Source organism: Xenopus tropicalis, chromosome 2, assembly GCF_000004195.4.
Source record: "Xenopus tropicalis strain Nigerian chromosome 2, UCB_Xtro_10.0, whole genome shotgun sequence".
Classification (NCBI taxonomy): Eukaryota; Metazoa; Chordata; class Amphibia; order Anura; family Pipidae; genus Xenopus; species Xenopus tropicalis.
In genome coordinates, this window is record NC_030678.2 from 137,407,480 (window position 1) to 137,428,886 (window position 21,407).

A 21,407-nucleotide genomic window follows, 5' to 3' on the forward strand; every position below is an offset into this window, starting at 1 on the left:
TAACGAGTAATAATGGTGTCCACAACCTGTTGTTATAACACAGAATTCCTAGAAGATGCCCATAGTAAAATCTGAGTAATTCCCAACAGTCTCCAGCAGTGAATGGTTTAAATTCCTGTTCTAAACCTACATTTTTTTTAAAAATCATTTAAAAAGAAAAAATGGCAATTGAAATAAATTTGATGTACTATCTGAAACCAGTAAGTTTCATAAAGGAAAACTGCCACTTTAAAAAGAAAAAAAAATTATATATATATATATATATATATATATATATATATATATATATATATATATATATATATATATATATATATATATATATATATATATATATATATATATATATATAATTTTTTTTTTTATCTCTAAAATTACTCTGAATAGTGCCCATAATAATCTGCTAGTTTGGCAACGTTTTTGCCAGACTTACTTATCCTTTAAGCTATCTTTTATATATTGTATAAACATATCCTCTCCTTGCAACATCAAACTATGTGCATTAATAAAGTTTAAATTAACCAGAACTTTTAAAAGTGCCAATTATTTGACCATTGTGTATAATTTACAAACGGGGCATTTTAAATTCCTTATGTTACTGGACGTTTACTACTTGTTCTGACTCATATGCACAACATTCTGGAGTTTAGTGCTTCCATCCTTTTCTAAGGAATGTCTGTGGTAACAATAATAGCCATCATTTCTCTCTGTCTAAGCCAAGATACCTGGTTGCTTTGTGTGTTATTTCCTTTGGTTCCTTTTTGTTTCTCTCCAAAAGCTAAAGTGGAATGAAGCTTTGCTTACAGTTCTCTTTACATTCTGGTGGTGGTAGGGAGAAAACATAGTGACTAGCTTATTCTAAACTGCTACTTTTTTTTTTTTTTTTTTAATATTTTCCAAATTTCTATTTTCTAAGTTGCCATTTGGAGCAAGTTGAATCAATAGGTTTGCCATGTAACTGTGACTTGTTTAGCACAAAGCTTGTGTAATGCAGGGCTGTACTAATTATACCAGCCAGTAACTACCGTACTTTTCTCCACATTTTATGGAATGGCTTCTTACATTTTATATTCACATTAATACTACCTGACCATTTGCCTTTTATTGTGTTGACCTCCCAGGAGTAAAATAAACTTTTTACCCCTGATAGAACACAGGAAGCAGTTTGAATGGCAGCAGATCATTGACCTGACTTCCAGTCTGTATATTTCTTAAATCGGATGAGTGTAGTGGTCATTTGGAGAATAAACCTATTTTGTTTGTGCTTCCATTTGCTTTTAGCTTGTATATTCATATAACAAGAAAGTGGTGTTGCTGAGCTATGCACTTTTTACAATTCCCTATTTAGATGCCTCTAATTGAAAGTGGGAATTCACAGAGCATTGTTTTTTCCTCCAGCTGTTTGAGTTAAAATTCTTTGGCTTTGTTGAATTGAAATATTCATATCTTGACTAATTGTATTGTAGCCATCTCTTTTACCGTACTTAAGCTCCAGCATCTGTACTTCCGTGGCCTTGCATGCATTTTTTATTTTTTAATTTAATAGACTACTTTCTATACCTAAAAATCAGTCACAATTGGATTTGGTTTGACATTGGAAAGGCCGTTAAAATGAGCCTTTTCATTGATGATTCTGCACATTACATTACAGAGCACAAAATATGACCAAAGGGATTTTTTGTATATTGGCTGTTTAAGAAAGAAATGTTGGCTGTCTGCACAATCTAAAAGCAGCATGCCATTTTGTCACTGCTGTTTCCTTCTCCCCCCCCCATATTGTAAATTATGAAAGCGTTGCCCAATTTTATGTATAAACTATTTCTTCTAGGCATTTTCTGTGCAATATTGCTTGCTTTAGCTGGGGTGTTCTCAGAATACCAAAACAAATATCTATATAGAGCTGCTCTTCTGCTGGAATAGCTACTCAAAACTAAGCTATATAGCAGCTCCCACATGTGTTAAGTAAATCTAAAAGGCATGCTAACAAACTTGTTGAAATAAGAAAATACCTAAATAATAAATGTCATGTTTTCTTGGAGTCCCTTTATTTTTATCCTTGCTAAGACCCCATAGCTAATAGTTCCAGGTATATACATTTTTTTGAAGTATGTTTGCTACCTACCACAAAACTAATGGTTGGATACATTTCCAGTGAACTTACATAAGTGATGTATAACCTGCAGTGAGGACCTGTACACCCTTCTCTCATCCCCTGACATACTGGAAGCAGAACTGTTCTCATAACAACGTGGCTACTTACAAATAGTTGAGGGTATTTTATCGTTTAAAGGCTTTTACACCTAGTTTACATTGCACCAATACTGACTTTTTAAATTATAATGTTACTTTGGTTATACCTTATACATATATTTAATAGATAGTGGTGTTTTAGCCACCCACTAACAAACATTGCTGCTCTATCAAATATAATTTCTGCCTGTCTCTCCATGCATTCTGTGAGTATTTGTGTGGGTTTTTTTGATATGCAAATAAAATCCCCCAGTTAGATTAGTTTTCATTAGCTGAGGATCCCCCTTTTTAGAAGGGCCTTCCCATTAGTAGGAAAAAAAATAAAAGGGGTAAAGAGTGAGATTGTTTGGAATATACCAAATTATGCACAAAGTGATTTAATATAAGTAGTTGAACATTTGAAAACCTGTAGATATACATGTTAGTGTGGCAAATAAGCTTTTTTTATTGTATATAAATGGAAGAAATGATGGTACATTAACATTTTAGGTTATTGATGAATGAACATGAGAAAACGGCAGCTATATTCTTAGCCTTTGTACCAAGAACTTGCAGTCTGGATTATTTAAAAAAAAAAACAAAAAAAAAAACAGTACAAGTAGTATTAATAGTTTTTTCAGTCAGGGAAAAGTGGGCATTTAAATAGAATTCTTAGTACCTAGTTTAGTCTTTTGTCTAATATCCCACACTGCGACAAAGAATACTGGACCACACAAAATATGAAAATATCTATTTAATTCTCACAACATTCAGACCTCTTAAAGACCATTATGTGTGTAAGTTAAGGGCATTAGTAGTTGTGAACACGAAATATGTCAGTGTTGTTCCTTCACTTTGCAACTATTTATCAAGTGTGCATTTTGTTCTCAAAGAAACCGCAGGATAATATGTATTGCACTTTTTAAGGTAGACAGCAAGATGCTGTGGGAGTGTAGCAGCTTGTTTTGCATGCTTATCAACTGGTCATCGTTTCCCAGTGTGTTTAGACCTACATACTGTAAATCTGCATTTCTGTTATTGGAATGTTCCATTTGTTTTTGGAGAGGTGTCATTTCCGTAACTGGAAATCTGCTTCACGATCTGTTGTGTTGGTGCGTGAGGGGGGGGGGGGACGACTCTGTCCCCTGCGTATTCTCCTGTCACTCACAGGACCCTAGCTGCTATATGCCAGTCTGCAAGAGGGTCCCACTGTACAGGCTGTATTGATATCCATGCAATAAATTGGCTCGTGTTCTGGCTGTTGTAAACCATGCTGCAGAAAGTGCTTGACTATAATAAAGGGTTTGGGATGAAAAAAATGCACAAGTGTGAAAATATTTTCATGAATATGTCTTATCTGAAAGGCTTTTCTTTTTTGTGGCATAAAGATATTGTTTAATTCTGCCTTTTTAGTTAAAAGCCATCCTTCAGAAGACACCTTTTTGCCTTTTTGAACCCACATAGGGAAACAGTTTGGATTTGAGAGCTAATGTCCTTTGATGTTTTCTTGATATGATAATGACATACAGATTATTTTTCTGTCAGAGGGCCTATTCTGGCTACAGATGATGCTCCATAGGTAGAAATTGAAATGGTCTTTCTTTTGTGGTTCCTGTGTAATAATCATAACATCACCTGTACTGGGATCAGAGTGTGAATGATACTGCAGTGGTTTATTACTGCCTCGGAGTTTTATGTCACAATAACAAAACTGAGTGCCTGTTCTAGCAACATGGTAAAAACTCTCTGGCCTCCCTTGCTGTGGTTGTGCCTTTCTTCCCCACCTGCAGATTTTGTGTCTCTTAACAATGATTCTTGTATTTTCTGTTTTCCAACGAAGGGGGCATGGGTGGGAGATGGGTAAAGTTTGTGTGCACCTTTTTTGTGAGGGGCAATAAATTAGAGTTCACATAACAGGAAAAAAATCAGATTAAAACTTGATCTCTTTTCTACAAACTTCCCTGCAACAAAGTCCTGCTGCTCATATTGTGGCTTTGAATCAATTCTGTTTATTAAAAAGCTTTAGCTTCTAACGTGTGTCAAATGCTCCTTTTTTTGCTTCAGTTACTGTTCATACATAAAATATTCTACAAAATATACTGTGTAATTGTTTTAATGTCTTATTTCTTTAAAACTAAAATTGACCCACCCTGCTAGAGCGGTAATTATGCACTAGAAACAGAATTTTATGGAAATGATACATAAGTTTTAATCTACACTAAATACTTAAGTTTAAACCCTTAACAAATATCTTTGATTTAACAGTCTAATTAAGGTGCCGTTATCTTTGTCATACCTGAACACTAAGGGGCAGATTTACTAATCCACAAATTCGAATCCTGAATGTGAAAAATTAGGATTGGAAACGAAAATTTCTGAAGATCGCAAATATCCCGAAAATGCTTACAAAAACATCATATTAGTCACGATAATATCGTATTGGCGATCCGAAAGTCACTAAATTTTCGTACCGAACCATTGTAAACAGTGGCAGAGCCTTTCCAAATTTTTCGCACGGGCGCGCAAAAAAGTCTGTGAGAATACGCTCGGAGCGTTTGTATCTTGGTAAATCTCCCCCTAAAAGTATGCTGACTGCAGGCACACACCCTTATACTGTACCACACTGGACCCTGTCCGCACAAACATGGAAAACACCATGATACACCAACACCATAAATATTTAGTTAAATATCGGTGGACACTGTCTTCATTGTGCCCACCACTCTTCTGAATTAGCTCCAAGATTGGCAGGCCTTTGTTTTGTATAGTGAGGCACTGATTTAAGTTCTGCCATGAAAATAGGTAGGAAGCCTCACCCCAAAGCTTTTAATGTGCCTGGTGAGCCCAGCAACCGCACTCCAAAACAAATTTGTGGTAGTAGGCCCTGTACCCTGAATAATGCATGGCTTTATTAAGGCTGTCTACATAACCTAGCTCAGTGAAACTTCCATAGTTTCACTCTAAAATGGACCCGCAAAATCATGGAGAATGGCTGACTCCATACAGCCATGGATCTACTATTACATTAGCAAACACATGGCCATATCAGCCCCATATTTTATGGGTTTTAGTAAATTACCCTCGGTTGTTTAAAAGAGGCAATAAAAAGTATGTGAATGTATTTAAATTTTCAAATTTATTTTACACATACCTTTAACACTGTACAGATCTATGTTTGGGCCCAATAATAAAACAACTGTCTTCCATTCGCTATAAGTCCAGAAACACCATCTGGTCCTGATACAGAGCAATGCAAAACATAATGGCACAACCAAGCAGGAATCCAAGGCTGTGGATGACACAGTCCTTTCCCTGGCATGGATCAGCGGTCTCCCGGTGTAACATTTGTGGAAGCTGAGTTTGAAAAAGCACAGGTAATAGTATTTTATATTCTGTAGTGTACTACTGATAATCAACCTGTAGACTGTGAGACTTGCCAGGAGCAATGAAACAGGAAAATCGAAAAAGTAAGACAAACAATAATTGCCTTTGAAAATAAAATATGGTGACCTTGTTGCTAATGGCACACCAGACTGTTTACAGTGTTGTCAATATAATTTTTAGACTGTGGTAAAAATGTGATTACATTATATTACATAAATAATAAGAATTTCCGATCTGTGCCACAGTTTGATCACATATTCAGCATAGGTTTAGCAGCTATGCAATAGAAAGAACATACACACACATTGCTCATATAATATATACATGTGTGTGTGTGTATATATATATATATATATATATAATAAATTTTTACATCCCTGTGAAAATGGTGTGTTCAGTTTTAAAGAAACACTGTCCCCCAAATTAAGTAAAGCTGTAAATGACTAACAGAGTATTGTAAGATGATGGAAGAAGGTTTATGTTCGGAAGATAGACTTTTTCATTAATTCTAAATGTGTTACGTACCATATCTACCAATGCCACATAGAGAAAAATGCCAGCTGTAGCAGCAAATATCCAAGGAGTTATCTGAGCTGAGTTCTGACTGGCTACAGCCCCAATTATCATTCCAAAGAATGACAGGAATGCTGACACCAAGCTGAAAAAGAGGACCTTCCTCACTGGGACTCCACTCTGCAGTAAGACGGCAAAATCACCTGCAACAAACAGCTTGGTTATGGAACTTACAATAGAAAGGGCTTCATGATTAAAGCTAATTTAAGCATTTTTTTTTTTAATATAGAAGTACCCCATGAATAGATTTGTTGCCATATGTATAGGTCCGTGTCCTATTTTATAGAATTTTGGAAAGTAAGATTCAGTGTTAATTAGTACCTCAAACACTCACCAAGCTCATGTGGCAGCTCATGGCAAAACACTGCAACAGTGGTGCTGAGGCCTCCAGAAAAGCCGGAAGAGAAAGCTGCACCTATAAAGGAGAAAGCTTTAATGTTGTGATCTGTGGACAAACATTAGATTTTTGACAATCTGTACAGTAATGTATTGTCCTGCAGAATTGCTGGTATTTTATGGATAGGAGAAGGGATGAAAATACTTGCTCAGGCAAACGGCACTGAGAATTGTTGATCACCTCCATTACAAAGGGAAGCTCTTTGGCTATGTACAGACGTTTTAAGTTTCTTGAGGAAGTTCTTTCTTGTTACCTGTATTCGTAAGGGTTTCTTATACCCTTAATGGGACTCATGGAAGGAAAGAGTAATTCTTGCCATTTACAAAACACTGATATGGCCCTGTCTAGAGTATGTGGTTCAAAATACTGAAAGAGTATTCAGAGGAGGCCAACTGAATATATGAAGTGTGTAAATGCAAATGAAGAAAGGTTGGCTGAATACTGGAAGAGTCATGTAGTTTCATGTAAGTGCTGATAACTTTTATCAAGAAATACAAAACTACCTAGGATTTATTTGAAAAAAGGTAGAACTTGATGGTCATGTCTTCTTTTCAACCTCAACCACAAAATAAAATACTTAATCCCCTAATATATTTTAACAATACAAATAAAAGGGAAAATAAATGTATCCTGTCCCTTTTATCCAATTTATTTCTCACCTCTTGTCACTATGCCATGAGAAAATAAGGGCATGCTGAGAATTGCAGTCCACCAGCTTTACTAATTCAAGTTACAAGTTGTATAGTTTGCAAATCCATATGAAGAACAACCTAAACAAATGGTACGTTATAAATACGATGTGATTTACCAATAGCCAATCCGTCAGTAAAATTATGGATACCATCCCCAAGAAGAACCATCCATACGATCTCTGTAATGCCTTTGCTTGCCATGTTGTGCGAATGCCCTGAATGACTATGCGGAGCAGGGGCGTCTTTTTCATCTCTTCGTCTGATTGCCACTTCTTCATTGCCTCTCTGCAAAATTTCTGCTGCCCTGGAGACTTCACAAAACTCAGACTCTGTGGGAAAAACAGAGTGAGTAGTTATTCTAGTTTGCTGTACAGATTAGTTTGGAAGAAATTAGCTCATTTAGGTACACATAATCAGAGCAGAGTAAGAATCTCTTTAAGATTTCTTTTCATGTTTAGCATTTGGCCTAACTTGAAAAGGTATGGATTTGATACATCTATTTAACTAAGAGTTGAATGCAAAAAGACATTCCCGTTAAACTTTCCCTTCCCAGAGAGAATCCATTGTTTTAATTTCTCCTGTCAGTATTAATTTTACAATATATTGCCTTAATAGAATCATGGATTATTGTTTGGGAATATGGGGGTGGTATTACATGATCAAGACAGTGGCAGGAACCAGAGAAACTTTTAACTTTGGTTCATTGTCTGTGCAGAAAGAGAATTTGAAACAATGGGTATTGTGGGAAAGGGAAAATGGTTTCTATGCTCATTAATAAATAAGGCTTTATACGTGTTTAACAAATTTTCAAGTTAGAGTTGTTTAAATGCATAGTTCAGCCTCAGTTTGACATTTAGTGCAGATGTAATTTTGCATCTCACCAACAGGGCTGCCAAGGTCCCATAATGCAGTGGTGTAGCTTTCATCACCTGCAGGCACTTCTGGTTTTGAAAGTCTCTGTGGGGTAAAGGTGCCATATATTATTAATGAAAATAAAATGCATCTTTTAATAATATCAATGTGTTGCCAGTGTTTCACAATCTCTCACCTTCAGTTGTTGTCTTTGCTTCAGCAGTCCCATAAGATTTTCAATCAGAAAAAGGAGGTACAAGCCCCCAAGTACGCTCAGCCCTTTTAGAACTGGTTCTATTGCATGAGTTTTCCCACCGTGCTGATTGCCAGTGTGATCTTCCTGAGCCTGTAATGTAAAAGAGATGTGTCAGTCACTCAGTCTTTTGAGGTATTACTTCCAGTCAGATAATGATTTGTAAGATATTTTGGCCTAAAACATTATCACCTGATTTAGGAAGCTAAACCCAGCAAACATGATTAATGCATATCTATTTTAAGATGGTGATAAGCTACTTTATATATAAATATATATATATATATATATGTCTAAAAAGAAGTTTTTGCATCTATTGCTATTTAGGGGTTTAACTGAAATTTGAAATTTGGGCTTGTGCTGCTAATCTCCATTAAAATTTTAATTAAGTTTATATATTGTAACTGAAACAGGAGTGAAATATAGTTTTATGGAAAAAATGCAAGGCAGAAAGCACTGATACTGCCCTCTATTAAAAATAATTCACATAGTATTACTTGCAATAATGAACAATTAAAAAAAAAAAGATGCATTATTTTGCGTGTTAATATTGTACCTTACTTGAAAAGAAAGATCAGCTATGCGATACCTAAAAAAATAATCATTCAGTAATTTATCTCACACTTAAGCCACCTTTAGTAAATAAACCCCTAAATGCCTCTCAGCAGTATGGAAGCTCAGTATCTGACTAGCAATCTTTGAATTTAAGATCTAATTGTGAATTATATATACAGCTTTATAATACATTTTATTTTAAAGCATATTGATTACTAGCAATTATGGCCTATAATTATTAATACATACATGTGGCATTAGATGCAGTAATGCATCACCGCACAGCGTCCCCACTGCCAGGGCCACCAGGAACCTCAGCAAATAGCGGAACAGGGGGCGTCTTAGAAGTGGAACAAATGCAACTGCTAAAAGGGAGGGGGCACTGATCACCGTCACAGCAAGAGCCCCCCAACCAAGAACTGAAAGACACAAATGGGTTAATAAAGTTTTGTCAAAAAATACGTAGCGTGAAAAGATGATATGACAAATCTGTAGCCTTTGTCACCTGACTTTTGACTATTTGTCTGCCAAAGAATATAAGTTCTATGATAACAGTTTTTGGTTACTCTTTGATCTATGCCATACAGTGATAGCAACACATGGGATGGCAAGATTAAAGAGACACAGAACTAAACCCTAAAAATTAAAATTGCTAGAAATGCCATATTTTATATAATAAACTGACTGCACTGGCCTAAAGTTTCAGCATCTCTATAGTAGTAATGATATAGGTTGTTACAGTTGTCACAGGAGCTCTTCATCTTGGATTCTGCCCCACCCCCACCCTGGAACTGTCCAGGACAGTGCACATGCTCAGTGGGCTCTGAGCGGCTACTTCTGTAGTTAGGCTTTAGTTCTCCTTTAAAGGGTCAAATGACAGAAAATGAGCGGTACAATCTTTATTTCAAATACAGCGAACCTTCAGTTTTACATTCCTTTATATTAAGTTTTCCCTCATCTTACACTTTTTTATACATGTTTTTTTGGAGTCCTGCCCATATATAATGCATCCCCAGATTTTACATTTTCTAATTTTACACCATTTTTTTCTGGTTCTCTGAAAAATGTAAAATGGGGTTCTACTGTATTGCAATTTTAAAGGATTTTTTTTTTTTTTTTTTAAATTGACAATTGAATGGATTTTTTGTGAATTCATTTATTTTCTATTCAATGTACTCTGTCTCACTGGAAAATACTGCTACAAAGGAACACATTTTCTCTAAAAGACAAAGCAGTATCTGAAATGACTAAATGCTAAGTTGGAAACTTACACAACTGAATTGGCATGTGTAGTTTTCCCATAAATCTAGCGCCTTGGAACGTTTGAATGATTGATGACCTCTGGGTTGTAATTGTTTTGATTATAAAATTTTATAATTTCTCTTTGTACTGTTCAAAGTACTAGGGTAATGATAAGGACCAACCCAGAAAACTTGGGTGGGGGTAGGCATATGGCATCTAACGAGAATTCTCTGTGTATTTCTATAGAGTTTTTAAGGGCTTAAGTATCAGAGCAAACACTGTTTTCATAGTTACATAGGGATGAAAAAAGAGTCAATCAAGTTCGACCCTTCCAAGTAAACCCAACACACACACACCCCTATACTGATCTATCTATACACTCACATACATAAACTATATATACAAACTGTAGATATTAGTATCACAATAGCCTTGGATATTATGCTTGTTCAAGAACTCATCCAGGCCCCTCTTAAAGGCATTAACAGAATCTGCCATTACCACATCACTAGGAAGGGCATTCCCCAACCTCACTGCCCTCACCGTGAAAAACCACCTACGCTGCTTCAAATGGAAGCTCTGTTCCTCTAATCTATAGGGGTGACCTCTGGTGCGCTGATTGTTTTTATGGGAAAAAAGAACATCCCCCAACTGCCTATAATCCCCTCTAATGTACTTGTACAGAGTAATCATGTCCCCTCGCAAGCGCCTCTTTTCCAGAGAAAACAACCCCAACTCTTTTCACTCTTTTATAAATATGCCTTAAGGAGTTAATTTGTAGCTGAGAGTCTTATTTATGTGCAACCAATGATAAATACCATACTTTTTTTTTTTTGAAGTTGGAAGGGTTATTTTGGCAGCTGCAGCCATGATCATGGTTTGGACATTCTAATCTATTTGCAGCAGTCTAACTTCACCCAAGTTTAACAGTATTATTGAATATTCCATATTATTGCAGATCACTGATTTTTAAGAGGGTGAAATTTAAAGGAGAACACCAAACTATATACATTGTACATTTAGTGCTGCTGAATTTCCAGTAGGTTTCCTTCAAATACAGTTTTTCTATTTTCTTTCTTTAATTTCTCTAAAAGAAATATACTTCATAAACAACTTAATCCAGCCACTTGCTTTTCCATCATTGCGTTCCCACACCAATGGTATTAGTATGAAGTTGGTTTACCTTGCAGCAATGCTTGCTTAGAATCAGGTTTGGAATTAGTCAGTTCATCACTATGGTGGATACACACGCGGCTGTCAATCTGGTACAGCAGCGCAGGGCAAAGCAGGGAGAATTGTTGAGGGGTGATTGCAGACACCCAAGAAAGGCCAAAGTTCATTAACAACTGTGTCACATTCAAGCACTAAATGGGACAGAAAATGAGAGAAGCCCTTAAATAATCTATTGCTTCAGTACTGTAATAAAACTGTTATCTAGCTCAGTGTAACAGATTGAATAGTATTATGTAAACCAGCAATATCCTAGAGCAGTGCTGTCCAACTTCTGTGGTACCGAGGGCTGGAATTTTTCTGGCCTACATGGTGGAGGGCCGATAATGGAAGTCTGTTTTGACCACTCCCCCTTTTCAAACCACATCCACTTCAAACCACACCACAAGAGTTTTTTAAATCATACCCACTAATGGTGGTAGCACAGCAAAAAAAAAAACAAATGCTTGGTGCTGACTGTAGGCATATCACCCTCATTCATACTGTATGTGAAAGAATTATATTATGTCATTTTAAGACACAACCTTAAATCCATATGGCTCCTTTTCCCCTGTGGATAGATAGCACAGCAACCCCTAGCATATAATTACACACCTTAGGGAAGGCAGAGTATGGCACACACAGGCAGTATTCTGCTTGCCCTACCCTGCCTGTGTGTGCCATACCCTGCCTGCCCTATGCTGCCTGTGTGTGCCATACTCTGCCTGCCCTATGCTGCCTGTGTGTGCCATACCCTGCCTGCCCTATGCTGCCTGTGTGTGCAATACTCTGCCTGCCCTATGCTGCCTGTGTGTGACACAGAGGGGGGGCTGTGGGTCGCTAGTTGGACAGCTCTGACCTAGAACATTGCTGTCCAACTAATTACATGTAGTGGGTCAATTATATCTCATACAGTGTGTTGACGGGCCAGAATTAAGTTTAATTTTTACACTGAACTGTTCCTTATTATTAAATTATTAAAATTATGATGCCTTATAGTGAAGCATATGGAGCCTTTCAGCTGGACAGCCCTGTCCTAGAGTATTGCTTTGCCAGTGATAAACCACAATGTGTTGCTTAAAAGGGGTCAATATCAAATGCCTTGGGACATCACAAATTGTGTAAGGGAATTATCCAAACAGCAAAGTTGTCCTTACATTTTCATGTTGGTGGGAAAACTGAGAATGGTGCAACTGAATCACGCGTTTCAGAATGTCCTCTGTTGGCCTCTGGTTTTGTCCTGGCTGCGTAGAGCCTCTCTTCCCATTATGTGGTGGCATTTGTGTGGACTTTAGTGATACCGCATGCACTGGACGAGTGATACCGGAATTGACCTCCACGCTGTCAATTAAAGGAATTAGAATAAAATGATTGAGGTGTCTGGCAGATAGTTAAGTATGACTTTGGCAAAAGTAAACTTATTGGAACCTATTGCAGGTATGTTGGGTTCCCTAGTGTAAGAATACAAGGAATAACTAAGGATAGCCCAGATGCATATACGTTACTACATGGGACTGCTTATGGTTGTCTCCCCTTTGCATTTTGTTGCAAGAAGGATGGCAAAGGACAGTCTCTCTGAAACTTATTTTGTTGATGGAAATTGAAGCAAAAAAGCATGGAATTTAAAATGTACTTTAAAGCAGCTTGGATTTACTTATGATGTGCATAAGCTTGCCGCCACACACACACACAGTATAGCTATTTTCATTTCTTGCCTTTTTTCTTGTGGCATCACCATTTTGCCATTTTTCTGCTGCCAGGGCTGTTGGTCCAGGTGGCACAGCTGAGAATCATGTCTGCTTCAGTAAGCACACACCATTTCTTTTCTGGCTGGCTTACTATATTGAACTTGTGTGCTTGAGGGTTATTCTACCACAGATTTCAATTAGATTTAGCCCAGGTACCTTAAAGGGATTCTGCCATGATTTTATGGTTTTTATTTCTATATTTGACTAATCACATTCAAATAATTGATTCTACATTTCAAAATGTTATTCTTGAATCAATAATTATTTTTTTTTAGTTGTAATATTGGCATGTAGGCAGCCATCTCAGGTCATTGTGCCCGAGTCTGAGCTTTCAGAAAGAGCCAGGGGGAGGTTGATATCACTCCAACTTGCAGCACAGCAGTTAAGTCTGACTGAAGTTTATCAGAGCACAAGTCACATAACTAAGGGAACCTGGAAACTAAGAACACAAAATGTTTTCCTGTGACAGCCCTTTTCTCTAAACATTTGTAGATTATCAAACTTTGGCTGTTGCATCTTGCACAGCCTTGCAGCAGATCTATACCACACACCAACCCAATACTAATAATGCACAGCATCATAATACCGCATAATATTAGTCACCTTCTAGCATTCTTGGTTTGTATCACAGGCAATGGCATAGTAGTGGATGACTGCAAGTGTTCCCGGCTGGAGTGCATATGGCTATGCTTATTTCCCTGAACGTCTAGGATATCAAGGTGAGAGACGTGGTCATGCCCCAGATCTGTGTGTTCTATCTCCACCACCTGCAAAGACAGAAATGATCTCAGTGAAAAGGCATACAGAGCAATGGGGACTGGATGCACAGAAAACATCAGTGGGTGCTCTCCCCATACGTGCATATGCGCACGGGGGGTACGGTTGGGGCGGCCTTGGGGCGCTGTGTTAACAAATCCGGCCCTGTAAAGATATGCTCCAATATTGCCGCATAACTATGGTCCTTCCAAGTGCATAAATACTGTTATCCAAGGAGGCAAATAAAAGGAATATAACCTCAAAAAGGTTTTTACTACACAGAATGACTTGGTTAGTATATGTGGAAAAATCTCCTTTAATCAACATAGATTTGTGGCGGCGCGACTAATCTCCCCGTGTACCCTGCCCTTACACTCAAAAGATTGGGTCTCAGGCCCTCAAAGTGGCCCTTACTTAGATATTCCAGCAGGAGGTTGTGGAAAGGTGTCATACTTAATGGCGTATAGGACTATGCAGAGCAAGGAAGCTGGAAAATCTGCTGATCAAAGAAAGGAACATGTGAACCTAAAGCTGCAGGGAGAGCAGCTATGAGAAAATATTGATTATAGGAAAGGATCCATATCCTCTCTGCTATAAGGTTCACATCCTCATAAATCACATATTGGTTATGAGAAGATCACATACTTCCTAATTATACCAAACAGAACCAGCTTTTACCCCCCAGTTAGGAGGGATCAATTCTAGGGGGTTGTAACATGAGACACCCCTCATGTTTGGTATCATTCTCATCTCCCACATATGGATCATCACATGCCACTATCTTCATTATAATATTAGGTACTGGCAGGTACCAATATTAAATTACAGAAAACTGTCCTGAAACCAACATCCACCCACAGGGTAGGCACTCCCACCTCATACATAAGGTAATGAGGGTGAGGGGAGAATTTCACGGCAGGGCATAAAAAGGGGATGACACCTAACCCTGATAGCTCATACCTAGGTACCTGAATACCTAGGTTTTCTCTGTGTTTTATTCACTTTAATTTACTGTGAGTAGGAGTTACATTCACAGGCCTAATCTTACTTTATAAGAGATGTACTCAGTATGGTGTTGTGTATCAGTACCACATACCTGTACTTTTCCTAGTCCCAAATTCTGAAGCAGCAGGGTGAGTCCTTCATAGGTTAAAGTGTCATTCTCCCCATATAAGTGAAATAACTGCTGTAGGTAATACCCCTGCTCCTTCTCTGCATCTTCCAAGGAGAGGGAATCTTCTTTGTCATGGAGTGTCCTGGTCAGCAAGGCTTGCATGAGGGGATGAGGTCTTCTGGGACTGAAGTTTTGCTTGGAAGAAGTTCCTACATGACTTGTGCAGAAAGGGAAGTATGTCCATAGCCACAGTTGGAGCACCAAACATACTTTATGGAACAACATCTGTAAAGACATAACAATGGATTTAAAAATAACCCTTACTCTGTGTACATTGTCTGTTTACTAAACTTTATACACAATTAGATTTATGTAATAAAAGACCCAACGTTTGCCCAGGTGCAGTATCCCATAGCAGCCATAGCACTTAAAGCAGAAGAAAAGGATCAAGCACCAGGGGTGCAGAATTTTAGGCACCCCCCAGTGATTGGAATAAATCACCTGATACCCTAGGTTGGGGCTCCTGTTAGCAGGAACTGCAGTAGCCTGGGGTACATGTGAGCAATCCTCTTCTTCCCTTCTTTTTTCTTCAAAAAACAGGCTGACGCATGTGCAGTAGAGTGAAAAGGCTGGCTTTCGCACATGTACACCCACTTCCAGAAAGAAGCAGCACTGGCCCAGGGTACATGTGAGTGAATGATCCTCTAACAGGAGCGCAGGCCAGGGGTATCTGGAAAGTCAATACAATCACTGGGGGTGCCTAACCTTTGGCAAACCAAGTGATTAAACCTTTCCTTCTTCTTTGAGCATGCCTTTTATTACATATGGAGGTATATGGCAAATATTTTGTGTCCTACCTACTTTACTGAACTCTTGAGTCTCCCACCATTCAATTACCAGTGACAATGGAGGGAGTCATAAAGAGGACTCTCAGTGTTGTATGTGCTTTAAGTTTACCAGATCACTTAAAAATGTAGGAATACATGTCAAATCCAGCTATACATATATAGGGATACAGGTCAAATCCAGCCCTACAACATGTATTTATTAGAGGTGTGCCTGAATTTTCAAGTGCTCTGGTAAACTTAGCTGCACTCCTAACAGGCACATGCAACACTCTCATTCTGAGACCCCTGATTGTCACTATTAAATGAATGGCGGGAGGCTCAGAGCTCAGTGCACATACTATTTAATGCTTGGATTGCCAAATCTGCAGAATTTGCCATAGATTAACAGGCAGTAGCTCAGGTTTAGCAGTGTCAATTGATTCTCAATAAGGAAACACTGCTTGTAGCATCTATGATTGTTTTAAATATTACTCAGAAGTGTAACTTTCTGCAATAGGGACGCAAGCCAGAAGCTGCCTTGTGGGTCATGAGACAGAAACGTATGGGTGATTGGATATATTATGGGTAATAGCATACACAGATAATATAAGGTAAAAATGCAGAAATATTTATGCTGTTTTTCAGATGGCAGCCACATCCTATTCTACTAAGAAGGAATTAGCTACTCTATGACAGGCAATAATGACATTAAAGTGGAATTATAACTGTGAATAACATACATATACATTTACCAGATTTACCAGATCTTTCTTGCGATCATTGGTCACAGGAAAGACTGTTCGTACCCTCCACTGACATTTAGGGCTAAATCGTCAGATATGGAGGTAGAAACAACAGGAATGCTGACAATTCAGCCCTAAACGCATGCTTTTGCTCAGGCGTTTTGATGGCGCCTGATCGGCGAGACAAACAATATCCAAGGCTTTTGTGATATGTTGTTCTCATCGATCCACCACACACAAACCTCGCTTCGTACGATGATATCTGTGCATGTATGGCCAGCTTTAGTAAGCTCCTTCTGCCTTACATTTTTCTTGTTGCAAACAGGCAGGAACAATCGTTATTACACATGAGAAATTCCATTAAGTGAGATTTCCCTAATCTACCAAACTAATTTTAGCCTAAGTCTATGGAAATTCCACCTGGCAAAAAGCATGAATGAGTTGTTTACTATGTGCTCTGTGTGTCTTTCATATGAAAAGTACATCAAGTGTTAGCAAATATTTAAAATCTTACCCATTAAAGGCTGACCATTGCATTTTCTGGTAAACCAATATCTCTTTGTACACTTTTCTATCCTTTATTTTCCTTCTGAAGTTTCTAAATTGCCCTCACAGAAACAGGCCAACTTGCCCAGAGCAGGAACAGTGCAAAGGGCAGTTATTTACAGCAGCTAATGAGAAACAGCACCCATCGAACAGGAATGCTAAAAATTCCCCAAATTCCCTTTTCAAATGATTTTTGTTTTGTTATGCTGAGCAGTTTACAGCTACTGAATATGCCCTAAATAATCTCTTTCCTTTTCCTTGCTAAACACATTTATCTCTGTCACTCTGCTTATTGCTGTGCCTGCACCAAGAGGCATTCCTTTGGCCCGGGGGCAGGCACACTGAGCATTAAAAGAGTTGTTCACTTTTAAATTAACTTTCAGTATGATGTAGAGAATGATATTCTGAGACAATTTGCAATTGGTCTTCATTTTTTATTTGTACTTTTTATTTATTTTATTTTCAGTTCAGGAGTTCTCCAGTTTGGAGTTTCAGCAGCTATTTGGTTACTAGGGTCCAAGTTACCTTAGCAACCAGGGAATGGTTTGGATGAGATACTGGTATATGAATAGCAGAGTGCCTGAATAGAAAAAGTTACAAAAAGTAACAATAAAACTGTAGCCTCACAGAGCAATATTTTTTTTTGCTGCTGGGGTCAATGACCCCCATTTAAAAACTGCAAAGAGTTTGAAGGAGAAGGCAAATCATTCAAAAACTATAACAAATATATAATAAGGACCAATTAAAAAGTTGCTTAGAATTTACCATTCTGTAAAATAAAGTTTAACATAAAGGTGAACCACTCCTTTTAAGTTCGATAATAGGTTGGTAAGATGGTTCAGAGTATAGAATTTGTTGCCAGTTCGAAAGCCAGTTTCACAAAGGTAAATAAATGCCCCATGATCCCTGGGGCTTTCAAGATGGCAACAAATTCTATACTCTGAACCATCTTACCATTTGAACACCAAATTATCTAACTATGTGTATTGTTTTAGGTGACTGCATAACTATGTGTCAGTTTCTACCATAAAAAGCAGCAGCCATGTGACAAATGGTGTGGAAAGGACAACTTTAATCACTGCCACTTGCTATGAGGGTTGTTTTTCACAGCTTCTTACGTCAGAATTTTCCTGTGCCCTTGTTTTCCCATTGACTTGAAGCGGATACGCTAGATCTGAGGTGGTGTAAAGAAAATGGTGTAAAACACAGGATTTGAGCTATGTAAAAGATAATGGGCCCGATTCACTAAGTGCGATTTAATGTGCGCTATTCTTAGCGTGCGTTAAAATTTTTATCGCATCTTAATTTTCGCGTCTTTTTTACCGCAATAAAGCGTGCGATAATTTTTATCGCACTTTAGTGAATCGGGCCCAATACCTTTATAAATATTGTAACCGCACATGCTGATTGCCATCATGTCCAACAGGCTGAGCACTCAGATTCCATGTAATATGGCCACACAATTGCACTCTATTTGACAATACAGATGTAAATGTCTACCATTGCAAGTTTGTGCATTTTATTACTCCATCTGCATAACTGATTATATATTAACTTGTGATAGGGTGCTAGGCTAAGGCTGATGCCACACGGGGCGGGAAAGTGCAGGCTGAGAATTAGCCTCAGTGTTGGCATTAATGGTCCTCTTTGCTTGGACACAAAACTTCCGCGTGTGCCTGAAGAAAGCTAATGTCAGTGTCGGGGCTGATTCTCAGCCTGTGGCTGTGTGGCATTAGGCTAATGCCTGTACCTGGGACAAAAAAGTACAATTGCATTTTTAAAGCGCAGGGGCAGATTCTTGGCCTGCGCTTGTCTGCAAGCCAAGAATCTGCCCTGTGTGGCATTAAGGTGGCCATACACATAGCAATAACGATTGTTCCCACCTTCCTCTAACATTCAGGGTTGAATTGTCGGATATTGAGGTAGAAACAATAGCCTCGAATGTAGATTTTGCTTGGGCGAAATCTTTTAACCTGGCCAATCAATGAGACAACCGATATCCGCAGCCTTTTGCAATATTGGGCACCTCTTTGAGCCGCCATACACGCACCGAATATCATACGAAACAAAGTTTTGTACAATAATATCGGTGCGTGTATGGCCAGCTTTAACCTTAGCCATATGGATCACTGCATTGCTGCAAAGCTGGCCCCAGGCTAGTAAATGACAACTAATGTCGCAATCAGCTATTGACTTCTAAGAAAAAGTGTCACTGTCATGCATAATGTGATTAAAAATGCTGTTTCTGCATTAGGCACATGAAAAACCTGTTCGTCAGCATATCACTGATCAGGTGCTGCAAACAGAAAATGCAATCCATGCTCTTGAGCCTTAAAGGTGGCCATACATGGGCAGATTTTAGCTGCCGATTCGGGATCTTTAGACTAAAATCTGCCAGTGTATGGGCACCCCTTAGGGCCTACCCTACCCCTAAAATTGGCCAGATCTTGATTGGGCAGGTTTGATTTTCTGTTGGATTGGGGAACTGCATTGGCTCGCTGATGCTCTCCTGGGTCCATTGGCTTCTGCCAGTTTCACTAGAGAGAGAATGTTTTGTGTTGAGGGAAAGGGAAAGTGTGACCTTAATCTGCATGGCCCCTCATCCTATCCTACTCTAGCACAGATACAATCCATATCAAAGATACCATGGTGCTGGCAAGTATGAGTGTGTTGGCTTCTACAGTGTGTGAGATTCCCAAAGGAATCAGGGGCAGCCTCAGCTTAAGTAGCACCTGGTGCAAAACAGTGGTTGCTCGACTAAAGGTGGCCATACACGTTAAGATCTTCACTGTAAAATATCTATGAATAAATCTATTGCCAAGGGATTATTATGGTTTTTTTATTTAAATTACTATATAGTAAAAAAAAAAAAAAGAAATTAGCTAAGCAGACTGCAATAATATCAGGAAACATCCAGATCGCACTGTAAATACCAAAATGTAAAATAGAGTGTCGGAAAGCCTGAAAAACTGGTACAGAATCTGACTTTGCCCCAGACAATTCCACAAATATGTTGAACATAGATTTTCACCATTTACAACAAAACAGCTCTTTGTAGGTATGTTTTCACAAACTGCCCATTTTTTTAGGTAGAAACATGAAAATTTCTCCCAAATTGCGTTATGTGTTGGGTAATAGAAAGCCTGTTTAGTCTTTTAATTATTGTTATTATTATCATCATCGAGCCCCCCTTATATCCTATATCAGAGCCCAGGAAATGAAAGCAGCCATGCAGGGTGCGCTGGGTGACAGAGAGCCGTGCTAGAACTCACCAGTCAGGAGCTGGTATTGTGGCAGCGTGTGGGTGCTGGGTGCAAGCAGTGGCCGACTCTATGGGAATACCTCTCCTTCACTTCATAACTGCATCTCACTCATTTGTTTTTCCATTCAAACCATGCTGATTTAAAGAAATACAGATCTAACCTTGAATGGGGGCAGGGTGCAAACCCAGAGCTGGCACTTTTAAATACACAGGCTAGTTAATGTTCAATCTGTCAATAAAATACTGCAGTCTGGTTGCCAACAAAATGGTTCATATCTTTGAATATTCAGAAAATTTCTGCTGCAATAGGCAGGACTTCAAATCATCAACCATAAAGCTCCATGATCATAATCAGTATGAGCCTACCTTTCCAGAAGAGGTGTGCTCCAGTCCCTCCTTCAGCAGCTGCCTTAGTACATACAACTGGCCTCACAGCTGTAGAAGTAGCACAGCTATATAGAGCAGTAGGGCCGGCACACTTGCCTGTAAGCAGCCAGGTAACTGCCCACATTCCAAAAGGTCAAAAGCACCACAGGTAGTGGCAATAAATGTAGAGATTATGGGAAGCGCCTCCTCACGCTGGATTTGCTAGATTCCTTCCCTTTGTTTTATCTGCTCCCAATCCTCTGCAAAGAAATGGGATTTGTTAGTATCTGTATTGCTGGCATTTAGCCACAATATGTTCAGCTTTGTTTGCTGCAAACAAACATGGAATTAGCTAGGTGTGGGGCATTCAGACAATTGGTGGAATCTTGGTAAAGTGTTGGTTGGAGTCAGGGTCAGCATCACTTTGCTACCAGAAATGTAATTTCACTGCATTAAAGTAAAACAGATAGTGGTTTACTTAATTGATAATACCAACTGCTCAAACTAGATTGGAGGTCGGCCTGAAGAACGCAAAAGCAGACATTTCCAGGCTGCCCTCCGTTGTTCTCCTCTCTGTGTGCCCACACTTGGGAGCTTGCCGTAGTTTTTAATGCAGGCACACGAAGGAGCGAGGGCAAGCGGATCCACTTCTCTCAGCC

The 21,407-nt window shown here is 38.6% G+C and overlaps 1 protein-coding gene across 2 annotated transcripts; it reads right to left on the reverse strand.

Moving 5' to 3' along the window:
* Positions 1-5,340: 5,340 nt before the first annotated feature.
* On the reverse strand, positions 5,341-20,884 carry slc39a5 (solute carrier family 39 (zinc transporter), member 5). 2 transcript variants are annotated; one of them, XM_012956479.3, is made up of 12 exons: positions 20,749-20,884; positions 14,987-15,289; positions 13,738-13,901; positions 12,544-12,727; positions 11,361-11,541; positions 9,185-9,354; positions 8,324-8,473; positions 8,157-8,232; positions 7,392-7,604; positions 6,521-6,601; positions 6,139-6,329; positions 5,341-5,583 (listed from the first exon to the last, which is right to left on the reverse strand). In XM_012956479.3, exons 2-12 carry the CDS (start codon positions 15,287-15,289, stop codon positions 5,440-5,442), a joined length of 1,857 nt encoding a protein of 618 aa, XP_012811933.2. In that variant the 5' UTR covers positions 20,749-20,884; the 3' UTR covers positions 5,341-5,439.
* Positions 20,885-21,407: the final 523 nt, after the last annotated feature.

What these genes read in the sequence shown, in the direction of transcription:
- slc39a5 (XM_012956479.3), bottom strand. Translation starts at nt 15,289, where the DNA reads ATGTTGTTCCATAAAGTATGTTTGGTGCTCCAACTGTGGCTATGGACA. An exon ending in TAAGCAAGCATTGCTGCAAG is followed by an intron (nt 9,355 to 11,360) that starts GTAAACCAACTT and finishes TGTGTCTTTCAG; the next exon opens with TTCTTGGTTGGGGGGCTCTT. An exon ending in AGCAAAGACAACAACTGAAG is followed by an intron (nt 8,233 to 8,323) that starts GTGAGAGATTGT and finishes TTTACCCCACAG; the next exon opens with AGACTTTCAAAACCAGAAGT.